Source organism: Chiloscyllium plagiosum, unplaced genomic scaffold (assembly GCF_037043375.1).
Source record: "Chiloscyllium plagiosum isolate Xiang-an unplaced genomic scaffold, Cpla_swu_hap1 HiC_scaffold_3, whole genome shotgun sequence".
NCBI lineage: Eukaryota > Metazoa > Chordata > Chondrichthyes > Orectolobiformes > Hemiscylliidae > Chiloscyllium > Chiloscyllium plagiosum.
In genome coordinates, this window is record NW_028270141.1 from 94,859,523 (window position 1) to 94,879,017 (window position 19,495).

General features: G+C 39.3%; 1 protein-coding gene across 2 annotated transcripts in view; it reads left to right on the forward strand.

Moving 5' to 3' along the window:
* LOC122547043 (desmin) overlaps positions 1 to 17,708 on the forward strand; it is a 42,764-nt gene extending 25,056 nt beyond the window's left edge. The window contains exons 7-11 of one of the 2 annotated variants that reach the window (XM_043685644.2): positions 2,913 to 3,023; positions 6,395 to 6,505; positions 9,571 to 9,695; positions 14,037 to 14,180; positions 17,430 to 17,708. In XM_043685644.2, coding sequence (XP_043541579.2) covers positions 2,913 to 3,023; positions 6,395 to 6,505; positions 9,571 to 9,695; positions 14,037 to 14,180; positions 17,430 to 17,433 — 495 coding nt within the window. In that variant the 3' untranslated portion in view covers positions 17,434 to 17,708. Of the gene's footprint in view, positions 1 to 2,912; positions 3,024 to 6,394; positions 6,506 to 9,570; positions 9,696 to 14,036; positions 14,181 to 17,424 lie in introns of both variants that reach the window. The other variant, XM_043685639.2, reaches the window with a different exon arrangement.
* Positions 17,709 to 19,495: the final 1,787 nt, after the last annotated feature.

Sequence of the window (19,495 nt, forward strand, 5' to 3'; positions counted from 1 at the left end):
CCTTCATTTTACTATCATCCATGTGCCTATCCAAGAATCACTTGAATGTCCCTAATGTACATGAAACTACGACCGCCACTGGTAATCCATTCCATGCACCCACCACTCTCTGTGTAAAGAACCTACCTCTGATATCTCCCCTAAACCTTCCTACAATCTGGTTAAAATTATGCCCACTCATGATAACCATTTCCGCTCTGGGAAAAAGTCTCTAGCTATTCACTCTATCTATGACTCTCATCAAGTCACCTCTCATCCTCCTCTGCTCCAATGAGATCTATTCCTGATGAAGGGTTTTTGCCCGAAATGTCGATTTTCCTGCTCCTCGGATGCTGCCTGACCTGCTGTGCTTTTCCAGCACCACTCTAATCTAATCTAAATAACATACATGGTCGGCTTTAACCAAAGTATTGCATCCAAATCCAGATGCCACATAACAAGAATGAGAAGTCATTGAAGAGAGTGCAAAAAGTATTTAAGTGCATGGTTCCAGGGATGAGGAACTTCAAACATGTAGATAGATTGGAAAAACTGTTGTCTTTAGTGTAGAGTTAATGGAGGAGTTCAAACTCATGAGGGTTCCAGGGAGAAACCCTTCCTGATAGCATAAGTGTCAAGGACCAGAGGACACTAATTTAAACTGATTGGCCAAAGAACACAGGATGAATTAGGAAAATATTCCATCTATAGCAAGTGGTTAGGATCTGGGATGCATTGCCTGGGAATCTGGATTTCAAAAGGGCGATTGGATAATTATCTGAAGAGAAAAAGTGTTGGTCTACAAATGAGACTAGCTCCTTGCAGAGGACTGATTTGGACATGAAGGTCAAGTGACCTCCTCAGTTTTAACCATTCCATGATTCTCCAGTTCAATGACCTATGAATTGTTTGGCAAACCTTTTTTAATACAGTATCATTGTATGCTGAGATTAATATGTTGAAGAAATTGCCAACAGACTCATTAGTCAGTAATTCATATCGTATTTCTCTCTCCACAAATGCTACCAGATCTGTTGAGTATTTTGGCACTTTCTGTTTTTATTTAAGAAAATAGACAGTCTACTATAATCAACCATTCAAACTGAACAGCTTCTGGTTACATTCATTCATAAGTAATGCTGGTAATACATTGCCAATTTAATGGATGCAGAACAGAACCTGGATTAAATTGATGTATGGAATGGGTATACTACACTGTAGAAGGACATCTGTGTTTTTTTAGTTGAAGATGATTTATGATGTAACTGCTGGACTATCTGATTGAATTGTTAGATTTTAATGCTGTAAGTGAATCAAAGTTATAAGTAGCTCTTAGTCAATTTCCCTCAGTTTAATTAACATAGATATCCAAATCAGAAAAAAAAATCATAAAGGGCTTTAGAGAAAAATTAGAAAAATTTCATTTAGAAAGAAGGTTTAGTAATACAAGTCAACCATATTTATCTATACAGCATTTAACATAAACGATGCTATGCTTTCATAAATCCATGTTTATCAAGAAAATTAAGGGATCATTATCCAAAATAATTTCCTTACTATTCTTTCTCTGCTGAAAAATGTTATGTTTCAATCATTTATGACATTTATTTAAATTAGAATACCAGAAAGGAAAACATATTATTAATAATCTGGTAAATTAAATTTAACAAATGATGAATGCTCTATATTGAGAAAGGAAGCGATCTCTGTCCATTTCAATTTTTCGACAGTTCGATTGAAGATGCATTGTAAGAGTAAATCTGTGGGGCGCTTATACTTAGAATCAATCCCTTGCCTTACCTGACCAAGATCTTGCTTTATACCATCAGGAAGTGCAAAGTGGAGAATGTTCCATTCTGCAGCATTATCATTCCTGACCTTGAGGAACACAATAAACCATCTGGTTCTATTCATGCGAGTACAGTTACTTGTCAGGCTACTGACAGAGAGTTTGAATATATCTTTGTCTTGCATTTGTTCAATGCACGCTCAAGGTCTTTCTAGGTGGTTGTGCTTTGCTATTGTGTATTTTGAAAGACTGTGAGTAAAGATGAAAAGTATGAAATAAAATTGTGAAAACATCTTTTTCCAACAATAAAAGCAGTAGAATATCTTTTTGATAAGGTGGTCATGCCATCAGGTGACAGGCTGTTCATCACTTTGGAATAACTCAGTGTTTATTATCTGGTTATTTTCTTGTTGAGTCGAGAAATTGTCATAAACTGTCAGAATGGCATGGTGGCTCAGTGGATAGCACTGCTGTTCATAGCACCTGGGTCCCAGGTTCAATTCTAGCCGTGAGCAACTGTCTGTGTGGAGTTTACACATTCTTCTCCATGTCTGCTTGGGTTTCCTCCCACAATCCAAAGATGTGCAGGTTAGGTAAATTGGCCATGCTAAATTGCCTATAGTGTTTCAAGGAATTGTAGGTTATGTGCATTAGCCATTGAAAAGGTAGGGTTATTGGTGAAAGGAATGAGTCTGGGAGGATTGGTGTATACTTGTTGGGCCAAATAGCCTGTTTCCATACAGTACTGATTTTGAGTAACAATTAAAGATGAATGTTGATGGTGAATAGATTAGATTACACAGTGTGGAAACAGGCCCTTCAGCCCAACAAGTCCACACCGATCCGCCACCCATCCATACCCCTACAACCTAACACTACGGGCAATTTAGCATGGCCAATTCACCTGACCTGCACATCTTTGGACTGTGGGAGGAAACCGGAGCACCCGGAGGAAACCCACGCAGACACGGGGAGAATGTGCAAACTCCACACAGTCAGTCGCCTGAGGTGGGAATTGAACCCGGGTCTCTGGTGCTGTGAGGCAGCAGTGCTAACCACTGTGCCATAGTAGTCTATACTATTTTATGTTTGCCTTTATTTACAAACTATTCTTAATAATTAATATATATTATGTTTCCCCAAGGAAATGGATGAATGGTATAAAAGCAAATTTGTTGATCTGAATCACACGTCTGCTAAACGCATGGAAAATATGCGAATCACAAGAGAGCAACTTTCAGATTGTAAGCGGAATGTAAGTAGTCCTCATCTTAACACAGATCTGTCCACCCAATTATTGAGAAATTAAAATAAACTTATGCTGCTTGAAAAATTCACTTTGAACGTACCAACTATAGAAGTGGTGGATGCATGTAGAGTTAAAAGGTTTAAAAGACATTTGGATAAGTACACGAAGAAGAAATGTTTGGAGGGAAACAGGCCAGGTGCAGTAGGTGGGACTAGTTTAGTTTGGCATTATGGTCAGCATGGACTATTTGGACTGAAGGATCTGTTTCCGCGCTGTACGACTATGTTTCTATAACTATATGTGAATGGTCCCTCAGTCAGACAAGAAAAGAATATTATTAGAGATTTGGAAAAGTAGAGCCACCATAGACCAATTCTCTCATTAAAGTGGTGGTGATTTTAATCTGTGGGGCAAGATTGAGAAAGTGGGACCTCCATGGTAATCTCAGATGGTACAGGAATTGAATTTGTGCTTTTGATATTACTGCATTGCAAACCAACTGTCCAACTAACCAACCCCCTTATTAGAGAACATTGCAGCACAATGATCCAATATGCTGGAGTTTATGGAGTTCGCGTCAAGAGCCATGATTCACCTACATATAGGACTCAATTTATGTTGGTGGTGGGGTCTTGTAGGATCCTGTCTCATGTTGCCTCTGTTAATGAAAGCCCACCAGAACTAGTTATCCACTTAAGGGCCTCAACTAGAGACATTCCTGTGCTGGATTTAATCAGGTGGAGGTGCAAGGTGCAAATGTCCCTAACGCCACCCCACACCCTGAAGCCCAGTTCCACTGTTCCTAAACTTGTTGCTGGGCAGGGGGGCAGTGGGCATCAAATTCCGCTTATAATTTTAGTTCCTGCTGTATTAAACCAAAGGCAAATCACAGGATCGGTCATGTCAGATAGTTTCTAAATTGCTTCTCTCAATTGTTTATGAAATAAATAACCTGTTTTTATATAACAACAGCTTTCATATCTTCATTACGTTATAAAAGCAATGAAGTACTTATGAAATGCAGTTGCTGTTGCGTTATCCAATACTTTCAAATATCTTTAACAAAGTAAAACAATACAATGTGCTTCACAGGAGCACTATCAAAGTTTGACACTGGGCTTCATAGATATAAGGACATGTAGCCAGATGTTTTGTCAAAGAGATATGCTTTAAGTAGCTCTTAAAGGGTGAAAATGAGATGGACAGGCTTATGATAAAATTCTAGAGTTGGTTGATGAATATTGAGAAACATAGGAAGCTGAAATTAAAATAATACAAATTGCTGGAGGAGCTTTCAAAGATAGTGAAAGGTGAGGCCTGGAAGAGATTTGTAAATAAAAATGAGAATATTGAAATGTTGAAGTTGAGCATTGCCAGACCAAGATTCAAAGTGAGTCAGGAGTGAAGGTGAAGATTTATTGTGATTTAGGATATGGCAGCAGAGCATGAAATAAGCTCAAATTAATGAAAAGATGTTGGCCAGCAGACTTGACTTTAGAGGCATATTTGAAGTCCACAGAGCACAAAGGCCACAGGAAAGACATGAATAATGCTGCAGAAATGGAGAGGATTAAAAGCTAAGAGGTTAGAAACTCCGCACCAAATAGGATACCAATATAGACTAAGATGACCAAATTTGTACATGTTAAGATTCTACAAATAACAATTGGATAAATCAAGTTATTTATTTAATTCATGGGATATGAACATTGGTAGCATTCATAGCATTTTCTATTGCACATCCCTGACTGCTGTTGAGAAGGTCATGGTGTGAATTGCTGCTTCCATAGTGGTGAAAGTACTCCCATAGGTATTTTCTCAAAGTGGTTTGGTACATTTAAATAGCTTGCCGAGTCATTTGAGAGGACAGTTCTGTCACATCTGGAATCCTATACAGGACAAGCCAAGTAAGGACATAAGGACATCACCCTAAGAACATTAGTGAACTGAGGAAGTTCTAAAGAGGGGTCACTGGACTCGAAACACAAATTCTCCTTTTTTTTTCCACAGCTGTCAAGCCTGCTGAATTTATCCAGCAATTTCACTTATAATAATCTGATCATTAAACATTTAATAATATTGAAAACAACATTTCTTTATTACAGATTTTAAAGTTATTGTGAACTGAATTTAAATTCCATCATAGACATAGAGGAATTAAAATGCATCTTTCTGCATCATTAGTTCAGTTAGCTGTGTTGTTGTCCTCCCTGCACGACTGTATCCCTAATAATACTGGATGAAATGTAACCAGAATACTAACAGAAATCACACCTCTTGGGATACCTGCTGAATGATTCAAAATGGAAGGCTGCCTCTCACCCAGCAGTCAAAGAAGCTGGTTCAAACTTCCGGCTCAGCAATGATGTTGGCTATTACCCAATGTGCCCATGCCGAATAGAATTTAAACCAATTAAAGTGGGTATGTCATGAACTTTACCTAGGAGTCTGATAGTATCAGTCAATCTACAGTCTTTTCCTGAAAGTCTACATGTCCTGGCCAACTTGAAGAAAATCAGGTTAGTTCAGCTCATAACATGACTACTTCCTTTTAAAACAAGATCAGAATTATTGGATATTGTATTGTTTATCTGGGTTTCTAAAGTTACCTAGTTTGTACAAATGAGGCAACACTGTCAGATCCATCTCTTTGCAGCAAAACCCCTTAACGGTAGGTGGTCATTTTTGCTGCATTTGAAAGTCAGAAATTCTTGTTCATTTTAATGAGGAGGATGCTAGGATCCTGGTACTTATCCTCGCCAACTACTTTGTGTGCCACCAGAATTCCCTGAGACTTTCCCTAGTGTGCAAACTTAGCAGAACCTTTTTATACCTTTTTCCTGCTCTTAGCCTTTTCTGAACATATTCATTCTGCACTGCACCAGACAAAACGTGGTCAGTGACCTTCCCTGGAACCCTGTAGACTGGAGTCTGATGGGAGGTCGCAGGGTCATGCTGAAGACAAAATGAGCAATATTTAAACTTCAGTTAATCTCCCTCCCCAAGATAATCTAAAGTCCTTGATGCAGGAAACATACACATGCCTGCTTCCTCACTGAGATAAAACAAAAATATGGCAAATAACAGATCCAAAATAAAAATAGCAAATCTGGGAAATAACCGAAATGTCAGACAGTATCTGGAAAAAAAAAAGCACAGTTAGTATTCCTGGAAAAAAACCTGGAAACACACCTAATGCTCTAAGTCATTGGCAGTCATCATGGCTTCCTAAGGACCCATTGTTTCCAGTGAGTTCTCAGCCATACTGAAGTGTCACTGTGTTATTGAAATCATATTGTGGTTTTGTGAAAAAGACAGTTTATTATTTTACTTGTTAGGTCTCCTTTAAAAAATCCAAATGTTTCTACTTTTTCCAGCTTAAGAGCAGTGAGATGGAACTGGATGCTCTGAAGGCCCGAAAGGCAGTGCTGGAGACACAGAATAAAGAGGCAGCAAGTAAATATAAGCAAGAGATTGAAGAATACCAGGTACTCAGTGACATTACTTTCCCTTAGGTTGGGGTTGAAAATCTGAATAATTAATTTAGAAGCATTTCCAATTATTTCTTCAGATAGTAAAAGGACAGCTAATAAGGATGATCTCTCTCTTTAGAGAAGATTAGATTCCCTACTGTGTGGAAACAGGCCCTTCGGCCTAACAAATCCATACCAACCCTCCATAGAGTAACCCACCCAGTCCCATTTCCCTCTGACTAATGCACCTGACACGATGGGCAATTTAGCATGGCCAATTCACCTGGCCCGCATATCTTTGGACTGTGGGAGGAGACCCACACAGACACGGGGAGAATGTGCAAACTCCACACAAACAGTCGCCTGAGGCTGGAATTGAACCTGGGACCCTGGTGCTGTGAGGCAGCAGTGCTAACCACTGAGCCACTGTGCCGCCCCAGACTCATTAATTAGATTAGATTCCCTACAGTATGGAAACACGCCCTTCAGCCCAACAAGTCCACACCAAACCTCTGAAGAGTAACCCACCCGTACCCATTCCCTTACCCTGTATTTACCCCTGACTAATGCACCTAACTCTATGGGCAATTTAGCATGGCCAATTCACCTGGCTAGCACATCTTTGGACTGTGGGAGGAAACCGGAGCACCCGAAGGAAACCCATGCAGATGCAGGGAGAATGTGCAAACTCCACACAGTGACCCGAGGCAGGAATTGAACCCCGGCCCCTGGTGCTGTGAGGCAGCAGTGCTAACCACTGAGCCAACATGCCGCTCTTATTAGCAAATATATATTGGTTCAAACATTGCATATCAACAATAAAGAAATGATGTTAGCCATTCGTTATTCTGACAGCTCCCATAGAGTTTGTCTGGGCTGTTGAGTGTTTCCTTTCTGCCTTTGAGTGTCTAATCTAGAGCAACACCTTCCACAGGAGTTTGCAAGCAGAGTAACCAATAGTACCCCTCAACCAATCATGTTAAATAGCCCTCATTGTGACATGTAGTGCATGAAACTAGGCTCTGTAGCACCATGCAGAATGCATGAGTAATGGTGTCTAACAGCCACTAATGCTGATTATTATAGAAGTCATTGAACCCCTACAGTGTGGAAACAGAACATTCAGCCTAACAGGTCCACACTGAACTTCCGAAGAGTATCCCACCCAGACCCATTCCCCTACCCTATTACTCTTCATTTCCCATAACTAATGCACCTAACCTACACATTCCTGAAAACTATGGGCAATTTATCATGGTCAATTCACCTAACCTGCACATCTTTGGACTGTGGGAGGGAACAGGAGCACCCGGAGAAACCCACACAGACATGAGGAGAATGTGCAAACTCCACATAGAGAGTTGCCTGAGACAGGAATCAAACCCAGGTCCCTGGTGCTGTGAGGCAGCAGTGCCAACGTCTGAGCCACTGTTGGTGCTTGGACTATCATTTTGGATCATACAGGTCCAGTTAGTACCCACTGTTTAGTCAGTCATAACCAAACTCCATGAGACCATAAGATGTAGGGAAAAAAAGGCTAATCAGCCAAAGGCGGCACAATGGCTCAAGGGCGGCATGGTGGCTCAGTGGTAAGCACAGCTGCCTCACAGCGCCAGGGACCCAGGTTTGATTCCAGCCTCGGGTAACTGTGTGGAGTTTGCACATTCTCCCTGTGTCTGCGTGGGTTTCCTCAGGTGCTCCGGTTTCCTCCCACAATCCAAAAAGATGTGCAGGCCAAGTGAATCCATCAAGTCTGTCTGCCATTCAATGAACTCATGGTTGATCTAATAGTGCTGCATCCCCATAACCCTTGATTCCCTTACCAATCCCATTCAATAACATGTTTATTCAACAGAAACTAACTTATACACACTAATTAATTAATCACATGTACATTCTCTCAATTCCTGTCTTGAGTGCTTTTACCCATCTTATCGCTTCAACGCTGTGGTATCCCAGTGGCTGTTGCATGTCTGGTGCTAACTTAGACTGAAAAAGTTTGCAGATAGCTCTGCGAGGTGATCTCAAGCAGCTCCTTGCCTTCAGGCCTCAGCTTTGGGCTGCTTCACTGCAGCATGGGCAGCATCAACTTGAATACCTGAAGGCAGCAAAAAGGGCACTGACAGAATAGCAGCAATAGGACCAGGATTACTGTCATCCCAAGAGAACAGCAAGTTTCTGCTAAACTAATGCCACTCCTCCAGGCAACACTTTAACTGTCTCAGTTATTTGGATTGCTAGATTAGCTGCCATACCCTTCTAAATGCTGGCCATATGCTGCCATGACGGCAGCAGTCTGAACTTTGCATTGCATAAAGAAGGGTTTGCATGGAAACAAATATGATGCTCCTGTTGTCAGTCTGAACCTTCGCTGCAGCTTTGAGACATTGGGAGGCTTGCACGTGTGCTGCACTGGAAGCTGAGACATCGGTCACTAGATGCTGTATCACTGTTGGGTCTCCAAATACTGTCATGGAATTTGCAGCACCTCTCCACTGGAAAAGACAGACTTCAAGCTCAGTGCAAATCATTGTGCCAAACTGAAGCCTTCAACTCAACAGAGGGCAAGGTCACAGACTCGTTTTGCAGAAAGTGATTCAGATGAAGATTTTGTTGGTACAATCTACCGGACAATATTGATGGATATTGGCAGAAAGCTGCATAGTGCATGAGCAAATACACCAGAAAATCTGCTGACAAGTATCATAAAGAAGTCTGGCTTCAATTTGGCACAGGGTTTTGTTCAGAGTCTATCTTTTCCACCACTGCAAATTCCATGACAGCATTTGGAAAACTAACAGTGATGCAGCGTCTGGTGATTGACGTCAATTGGAAGCCTCCCAATATCTCAAAACTGCAATGAAGATTCAGACTCAGTGGTCCCAATTATAAAATTCAGGTTATTGTATTTATGCTGCCAAAATGTATTAAATGATTCCTGCCTTGCAAGATAAGCTGTTTATATAGAATACCTGTGAAAAGGAATCCTGATCAGAACCAGCCATTGCTGTCATCAGAAACCAGTCATCAGAAATTTTATTAGCAAGTAGAAAGTTACACTTAGAATGTTTTTCCTACAGAACAAAATTGAGAGCTTGCAACAACAACTGAGTACCATCAAAGAAAAAATAGCTCTCCATTTACGTGAATATCAAGATCTGCTCAATATTAAAATGGCGCTGGAAGTCGAAATTACTACATACAGGTAAGGATCTGTAGAGGGATGAAAATATAATAAGCTGTAAATAAGTAGCAGATCCATGCATATCTGAAAATAAATATGATATGTTAATGTATAAAGTAGTGACCCTTCTTCAGGTGTGGTAAAGCAGATGGATCCATTTTGTGCCCTTAATTAAGAGGTAAAAACAAGGACTGCAGATGCTGGAAACCAGATTCTAGATTAGTGGTGCTGGAAAAGCACAACAGGTCAGGCAGCACCGAGGAGCAGGAAAATCGACATTTCGGGCAAAAGCCCTTCATCAGGAATAGAGGCAGAGTGCCTGCAGGGTGCTTTTCCAGCACCACTCTAATCTAGCCCTGAATTAAGAGTTCCATGAGTCCAGGTACATCTTGAAAATTTAATTATACACTGAGAATGAATTTCTAAGCATTTAGCTAAAGTATTAGCCGATCATTTATTACTTCAGGTGCAGGTGGATTTACTATGATTGATTTAATTTGGGATTAGTTACAAGGAAACAACATTTAAGTAAGGTTTCCACAACCCTTATTCACAAATTGGGAAGGACAAACTGCAGAACCCCTGGATAAATTCATCCCTATAGACTCTGAAGTTTTACAAGAGCAAGAAAGGAAGATTTCTTAGCACAAATATATGTTAGAACATGGGTTATTTTTCACACATGACTATAAAGGTGTACACTATAATGTAATTAAAAGGGAAATGGATATGTGTTTTGAGAGGTAAGAACATGAAAGGATACAGGTAAAGGGCAGGGAAATGGGATTGCTCCTGTTCCAGAGTTAGTACTGGGATAGGTATGTAGTATTTAGTCCTCTCTGTGCAATTAATTCCATAGGATATGCCAGTTCTAAGTATTTTAAAACTAGTCCTAACCCAACTTGAGTTTTCAGATCAAACACCATACCAGTCTAAGCTAAATTCATACCTATGGCTCTTACTCAAATAGGTCTGAAGCAATCAAGAACAGCAAGAATCTGATTATTCAGCCTCTTAAGCATGTTCCACAAATTTAGGATAATTGTTCCTCGGTCCCATTTTGTGTTGTAAATGATCAACTGCGAAATCAAACTGTAGTGATAGGATAGCAAGTAGGAGTGAGGTAGCATAATAGTTACTGGACTAGTAAATTTGACTTTGATCTAGAGACATGAGTCTAGACATAACAAAAAGAATTATCCATTAGTAAATCTGCTATTTCAGTGATAAGAAATGGCACAACAGTTCATAATGTGGAGGTGCTGGTGTTTGACTGGGTTGGACAAAGTTAAAAATCACACAACAGCAGGTTGTAGTCCAACAGGTTTGTTTGGAATCACTAACTTTCTTCAGGTAGCTGTGGAGCAAGATGATAAGGCACAGAATTTATACCAAAAGACTGTCATTCAGCTGAAATGATATATTGAAGGCACTGAGGTAAGGGAAGAAATTAATTGTGGAACAAGACAGATTTGAGATGGAGTGATGGTACTGCTCAACAGAGAGGCTGTGCTCATCATGGCATGGGAATGGATCTTTAGGATACAGAAAGAATAGCCATTTGAGGAATTCAAAATACCTTGGAGATATCTCTAATTGAAATATGAAAGAGGAATTTCAGTTGTAATCCACATGGAATAAGTTAGAGCCAGAGTCAGTTGCTAAGTAAAGGTCATCAAAACTTGTAACACTAATTTTCTTTGTTTCCACAGATGCTGCCTGGTCTGTTAGTATTTCCAGCATTTTCTGTTTTTATTATTGATACTAAGTTCTTATTCCAGATTTTATTTAATTAGCTGAATTTAAATTGTGCAGCTACTGCAACTTATATTAATTTCTAGAGTTAATTAATCTGGGTCTCTGTATTAAAAATCCAGTATCCTCACAAATGTGGGGTAGGTAACTCACTTCTTTTTCCCTCACCCCTGACCCAGTTTCTATAATATGGAAGCTGAATAGGTAAGGAAGCCAAAAGCCCACCAGCTGTTAGTCCTTTAAGACCCTTGTGTGTCTATGACCACTTCCTTCATTGCCAAAACATACTGGATTGTTTAAGGTGGACAATAGGGGAGGTGATGGCCTAGTGATATTCACACTAGACTATAAATCCAGAGACCAAGGTAATGTTCTGGGGAGCTGGATTTGAATCTTGCCACGATGGATGATGGAATTTGAATTCAATAAAAATATGGACTTAAAAGTCTAATGATGACCATGAAACCATTGCCCATTGTTGGAAAAACCTACCTGATTTACTAATTTCCTTTAGGGAAGGAAACAGCTGTCCATATCTTGCCTTGCTGACATTTGACTCCAGATCCATAGAAATGTGGTTGGCTCTTAACTACCCTCTGGACAAGAAATTAGGGATGCCCTAATCCTGTGAATGATTGAAATAAAGAAGAGGATTGTTTTTGCATTGCAGTCGGTGGAATGGTAGGTGTGGTGGTGCATCTTTGGCAGAATACCCTGTTGGTGTCATGATACCACCACCACCACCACCACCTCCCCTTTAAGATAATGCCTTTCTTTGTGCCTCCCTAACAGGCCTGGTTAGCGTGCCACCCCAACATCCCCACCGTCCTCCTGTGGATCTCTCTCTATCCACAAAAAGCCCAACTTATCTTTCTCCTGTGTCCATGAAATCTGATGTGTCTTCATGTAGTCCCAACAGTGTCCACTTCTGGCACTCTTGGGACTGTAACAACTGCTGGCAAATCCAAGCAACCGGCTGGTCACAAAGTTACAAAGGTGAAAGCCCAATCTTAAACTGGATGGCCTATCAAACCAAATTATTGTTGCCTTTGTAACTGTCAATCAATTTTCCACTAACTTTTGTTATGGACCAGACCAAATTCCCTCAAAATACATTAAGAAGATAACCTAGACCCTAACCTTTTCTTAGTTTATTGTATTGTGTTCTGGATGCAATTCAATTGATCAAACTACCAGATTTGAAGAAAAACACACTTTATTCACATACTATAGTTAAAACACAACAAATAACTTAACTCTATTGGAAAACTTAACAGAATAATAGAGTATTTTACTAGTAATCAGTAACTATTCCAATATAGTAACATCCTTTAAACACATCCTTGGCAAAAGAAAGTTCAGAAAACTAGATTGTCTCATAGGCAGTTTGCAAGTCAAGGAGGAAAAAGCATCAAGATAAAACTCCAAGAGAAAGAGTAGCAGGGAGAGATGTACTGCAGCTTCCAAACCTAGCTTCAAGATCCCGCAACTGCTACTGAAATCTAAAACTAGAAATCGCAGTTCAGTGGGAGCTTGACCCCACCCACTCAGGTTGCTTTTATTATTTCAACTTTTAAAAAAAGAACCCAAGGTCTCTCAAGCTGTTTACTTTATGAGCTTTCCCTCTGCCTTAAGATCTCTCTTCAAAAGAAACCAGGACAAAACACACCTCTTAAAGCCATTGTAGAAACGATACTTTTCTTTCAGGGAGATGGTGTGATCAATATACCCCCTTCCATAAAATTCAGTTCTAGATGCTACAAAGGGAAATATTAGGCATAAGAATGCATCAATGTTGACAAGCTTTTGTTGTTTGCACTTTCTGTTTTAACTCTTCAGTTTGGCTCAATTTGGTGGTATTTGTGTATACAGGGGGAAAATGTTGAGACATTAAACTGACTGCAGAAGCTTGTAACTTTCTTTGACTGTTCAGTGAGGTGCTACGCAAATGCTATATTGGCTGAGATACTACCTTTATGGCTAGCACTGGTTTCCCAGTGTCAGGGACCCGAGTTCAATTCCAGCCTTGGGCGACTGTCTGTGTGGAGATTGCACATTCTCCCTGTGTCTGTACGGGTTTCCTCCCACAATCTAAACATGTGCAGATTCCATGAATTGGTCATACTGAATTGCCCATAGTGTTCGGTGCATTAGTCGGAGGGAAATGGGTCTACGTGGATTACTCTTCAGAGGGTCGGTGTGGACTTGTTGGGCCAAGTGGCCTGTTTCCACACTGTAGGGATTCTATTCTATTAAACCAAGATCCATCTTCCTTTTCAGGTGGATGTAAAGGATTGCAATGCACTATTCAAAGATCAAAACACTTCCTCTCAGTTGCTGGACAGCAACACAATTTAAAAACTGGATATCTGATAATTTCCTGGTTGTGGTAATTTACTGATTGAGAATTGACATGTGGGATAAATGCAAGTTGTTTCGTTAATAAACCTACTCATTTCTGCCATGTTTTTGAATCAAATAAGCTTTGCCCCTTCTTCAGAACCTTTGCTGAATTCAGGTACACTGGTAGTTCAGGGATATTTGTTAGAAAACTGAATATGTTCTTGTTAACCAAACCTTTTGTTTTGTTTTATTACCAATCTTCAGGAAGTTGATTGAAGGAGAGGATTCTCGCTTGTCAACATTGATGGGTACATTCTGCGTGATGGGACAGGGGAATCTTAGTGCTGTTGAGAACCTTTCCAAGGAAGAGGCTGTGGAAGTGACTGAAAAGAAAACTGTATTCATCAGGTAAAAGTAATTCAGTCCTCCAACAGATGGAGCAAATGATAAATCAGGTACTCTTTTATGTATAGTCAGCAGTAGAACATTTCCTACTTATTGATGAGAGCACAATAAATGATAAAACAATTAAAGAAATGCTGAAATATTTTAATCTTTGCTTGAGAAATTTTGGTTTCAATAACGTGCTTACTTTCTTTTTCTCCTTTTGGTGGAAAAATGGAAATCAGGATGATGAGTTACAAACATTCAAAATTATGCAAAATTGTACCTTTTGTTTCAGTTGATGGGCTCGTATATTCATAATCTATATTATACAGGTAACTTAAAACATTGCTTAAATATGTAAGTTAGCTCACTGAGCTTGAAGGTTTGTTTTCAGATGTTTCGTCATCATACTAAGTAACATCATCCGGTGATGCACTGGTGGTATGTCCTGCTTCTCTATTTATAAGTCTTGGTTTCTTAAGGTGGGTGACTCCTTTCAGTTCTTTTTTTCAAGGGAAGGTAAATAGAATCTAAAGTGATGTGTTTATTGATCGAGTTCTGGTTCAAATGCCATGCCTCTAAGAATTTTTGTGTTGTCTTTGTTTCAACTGTCCTAGGATGTGTGTGTTGTCCCAGTCAAAGTGGTATCCTTCTTTGTCTCTATGTATAGAAACTAGCCATAGTGGGTCATGTCATTTGGTGGCCTGTTGGTGTTCATGTATCCTGGTGGCAAGTTTCCTGCAAGCTTGTCTGATGTAGTGTTTTTACAGTTCTTGCATGGTATCTTGTAAATTTATGTTAGTTTTACTGGTGCTATCTAATGGATCCTTTAATTAGTTGTTGTTTAAGTGTGTTGGTAGGTTTGTGGGCTACCATGATGCCAAAGGGTCTGAGTAGTCTGGAAATCATTTCTGATATGCCTCTGATGTAAGGTGATGTAGCTATAGTTTTTGATTGCATTGTGTCTGCTTATTTGGATTTGTTTCTGAGGAATTGGTGGATTGTGTTTATTGGGTACCCATTTTTCTTGAAAATATTGTATAGATATTCTTCTGCTTTTTGTAGTTCTTGGGTGTTGCAGTGTGATGTAGCTTGTTGAAATGTCTTGATGCAGCTCCGCTTGTGGGTGTTGGGATGTTTGCTTCTGAAGTTAAATATGTGGCCTGTGTATGTTGTTTTTCTGTAGACACTGTTTTGAAGCTCTCTGTTAACTGTACTTTCAACTGTCATGTCTAGGAATGGGAGTCTGTTGTCGTCCTCCTCCTCTTTTGAGACTTTTATGCCAGTCAGGATATTGTTGAGGGTGTTGTATGTTTCCTCTAATTTGCTCTGTTTTGTGATGACAAAAGTGTCATCTATATAGCGGGGCCAAAGTTTGGGTTGGATAGATGGAGAGCAGCTTGTTCAAGTCTCGACAATACTGCGTCTGCTATGAGCTCTGATATTGGTGATCCCATAGCTGTTCTGTTAACTTGTTTGTAGGTTTTATTATTGAATGTGAAGTGGGTGGTGAGACACAGGTCAACTAACTTGAGGATGTTGGTTTTGCTGATGAAGTTGGTGCTGTCTGGTGTTTGTGGTCCTGGTTTTCCTCATTGTGATGCCAGTGTTTCTTTGGCCAGGTTGACATTAATTAATGTGAAAATGGCTGTAAGGTCAAAGGAGACCATTATTTCATCCTCTTCTATCTTGGTGTCTTTTGTGTTCAGGAATTCTTAGGTGGAGTGGCATATTTTTGGTGTTTTAGTTTTTGGTGGAGTACTTTGGCTAGTCTGTAAGTTGGTGTACCAGGTAGGGAGACTTTCTATCTCCCCTTGAACCGTAAATGACATCACCCACCATAAGAAACCAAGACCTGTAGATTGAGAGGAAGGACATACTACTGGAGACTCTCAAAGACGATGTTACCTAGTATGGTGATGAAATGTCTGAAAACAAACCTTCAAGCTCAGCGAGCTAATTTACATACTTATCATCAACCTGAGCTACAAATCTTCTCAAAAATTGCTTAAATATCAAGGTATGAACAGAAATAGTCACCAGTCTAGTAATCCAGAGGCCCTAGCTAACGTACTAAACAGCTAGTGAAATTTAAATTCAATTAAAAAATAAACCAGGAATTGAAAACTAGTTTCAGTAATGGTGACCATAAAAGAATTGGTGACTACTTAAAACCTCATCTGGTTCAGTCATGTCCTTAAGGGGAGGAAATCCGCCGACCTTACCTGGTCTGGTCTACATTTGACAGCAATGTGGTTAACTCTTAACTACCCTCCTTTCAAGGACAGTTAGAGATGGGCAACAAATCTGGCCTTTCCAGTGATGCCCACATTCCCTGAAAGAATATTTTTAAAAATATATCGTAATCAATACAACAATGAATCTTAATACAGCTAACAAATGCTTGAGAAAAATAAATGCCAATATTTTATTTAACATAGCTCCTATTTAAAATAGTAAGTAGATACTTTAATGATGTTTGTTTGATGCTTGGGGCATATTTGAGGAATTCAGATGCACTCCTGAATGATTTTCCAACCATTTTCTGACAGGCAAGACTCTATATATCGGATGAACAAGCTCATAACACTATCCCTGAAATGTCCTGAAATTCACTAGAATGACAATACAACCACTGCAGCTTGATCTCTATCCCGGACTGAAAGAATGTTCAACTTACATTTATTTAGCCATCGCTCCATCCCATAAGCCAATATATAGGGCATTCTAACAATTCAAGAAAAAGATTTTATTCCGAACTTAAAAGCATTCATGCTATTCTAAAATGTAAGTAAGTTAAGTTCACCATAATTCCCATTGAGCTGCACTCTCACTGGAGAGAGACAACTGGTGGTGAGTTTAACCTGAGGGTCACTAAGCCTCAGGCGAAAGGTTACTTGAAAAAGTGGAACCTTCATAGTGACTGCAGTGAGTACAGAGATTGAGTCTGTGCTGTTGGTGTCACTCTGCATGACAAACCAGCGAACTAAGTTAACAGCTTCAATTTTTCCCAATATTTTGAAATGTCACAATTACTTAAAACATATAGGCTTCAATGTGGGTACTGATGAATTGTGAAAGGTACAGAATATAATGTTCCTCTCCTTATTTGCATGTGACCATTATGGGTACAGATTTTGTACCTAGGGCTACTGAATTTCCTAGACATGGCTCATGGAGATGGCACACCTGGAGGGGGCCTCCCTCATTTTCTATCCAGTTTATTGTGAAATACTAATGTTGTAATCTTTTCTTTTAACCTCAGAACAGTTAAAACAGATGAAGACACTTTGCAAAATGATATGCAAGAGAGAACCATTATAATCTCTGGTGCTGCAGATTATAATGATGAAGAATAAAGGTCTTAGAAACAATGTTGATGGTCAAATAGTTTTTAAGAAAACACTGCAAGTATTTAAGTAATTGATGTTTGACGTTCTTAACAGATACATTGTTAACAACTTAAGGCATAGAGTGTAATGGACATTGTCCTTGGGAGTCTATAAAATTGCTTCTTTAAACAAATAAAACTACCAGCATTAAAGCAGAGCCTGTGTAGAAGTCATGATATCTGCTGAATCAAGCTGCAGTTATTTAAACCAAACTTTGTTGCATTTTCTGATATTTATAATGAAACTTGAACATTCAACTGAACTTTCAAAAGCACAAACCATAGCAGTCAACTAAGGTTTCCCCCTCATTATGAAACTTAACAAAACACAAAACAGCTTGTGGTTGTATTACACTCACCAGTTCCCAATGGTTTCCCAGTGTTTTTTAACTCATTAGGTTATCTCTGAGTCAGGTTCTGGGTTCAAGACCCAATCCGGCACAAAAATCAAGATTGACACTTGAATGCAGGACAGAAGAAATAATGCACAACCTGAGGTTCTAGCTTTCAGATGAGGTGTTAAACTGAGAGCCCATAAAACTGTTCATGTAGACTCAAAAGATCATATGGCATTATTTCCAAGAACAGCAGGGAGCTATTCCTGGTGCCTTGGCCAAAATCTATTCCTCAGTCAACATCACAATGAAATAAATATCTGGTCAGTGTTCCAGGGATTGGAACTTCAGTAACATGAACAGATTGAAGAAGCTGTTGCTATTATCCTTGAGAAGAAAAGGTTGAAAGGAGACTTAATAAAGTTGTTCAAAATCACGAGGGGCCTGGAGAAAGAAGATGGAGAGAAAGTGTAGAGACCAAAACTGCTCACAATATTCCAAATGCTGTCTGACCAAAGCCTTATACATCCTCAGCACTACACCTCGGTTCCCATACTCTAGCCCTGTCGAAATGAATGCTAACATTGCATTTGCCTTCCTAACTGTCAACTGAACCTGCATGTTAACCTTAAGAGAATCATGAACTCGTACTCACAAGTCTCTTTATGCTTCAGATTGCCAAAGCCTTTCCGCATTTAGAAAATAGTTTATGTCTATATTCTTCCTAATAAGGTGCATAGCCTTACACTTACCCACATTGTAGGTAAAAGGAATTTTACATATATTGCACCTATTACATTGGAAAAAAAATGCATGAAGACTGCTTATCTTGGCTGGATTCAAATGGTTGCATTAATCAGAATATACTTGTTTGTCCTGAGAACCAAGATTGACAGTTAACTATCCCACATCTCCATGCCAATGATGGCCCTATCAATCATCACCTCTTTCATGCTTACAAATTGGTGTTCCTTTTTCAACTCTGTTTTCTTGTGTCCTAGTCATGATGACTTTGTGCCTCCTTTAAAATGTGTTCAAGATCTGAACTAACAAGCAATTATTTATATAATAAAAGTAAATGCAGAAAATAAAAGTCCATGGTATAAGGGATAACATATTGGCATGGATAATGTATGCAGTACTCTAGATGTGTTCTCTCAAATGCTCTGTGCAGCTGAAAAATAATCGCATTGTTTTTGTAATTATATGGATAGAAGAATGGATAGCTAAGAGGAACCAAAGAACATGCACAACTAACCCATTTTAAAAAGTCAGAATGTGCTGGAGAAACGCAGCAGGTCTAAACTTCTGTGGAGTGAGAAACAGAGTTGGGATTTTGAGTCTGATTCCTGTTCTTCAGAAATGGCCCATTTTCAGTTGATAAGATGTGATGAGTGTTGTGTTATAAGGATCAACTTTGTGACTTTTAGTTCTTCCATATATATAAATAAATTGGATAAAGGATGAAATGGTTGTTAAATTTGCTGATAATGCAAACATAGGTAAGAAATTAATTTGTGAAGAGCACATATGGATACCACAGTGATGTAGATATGTTAAGTGAATGGGAAAAGATCTGGTAAATGATGTATAATTTGGAAAAATATGAG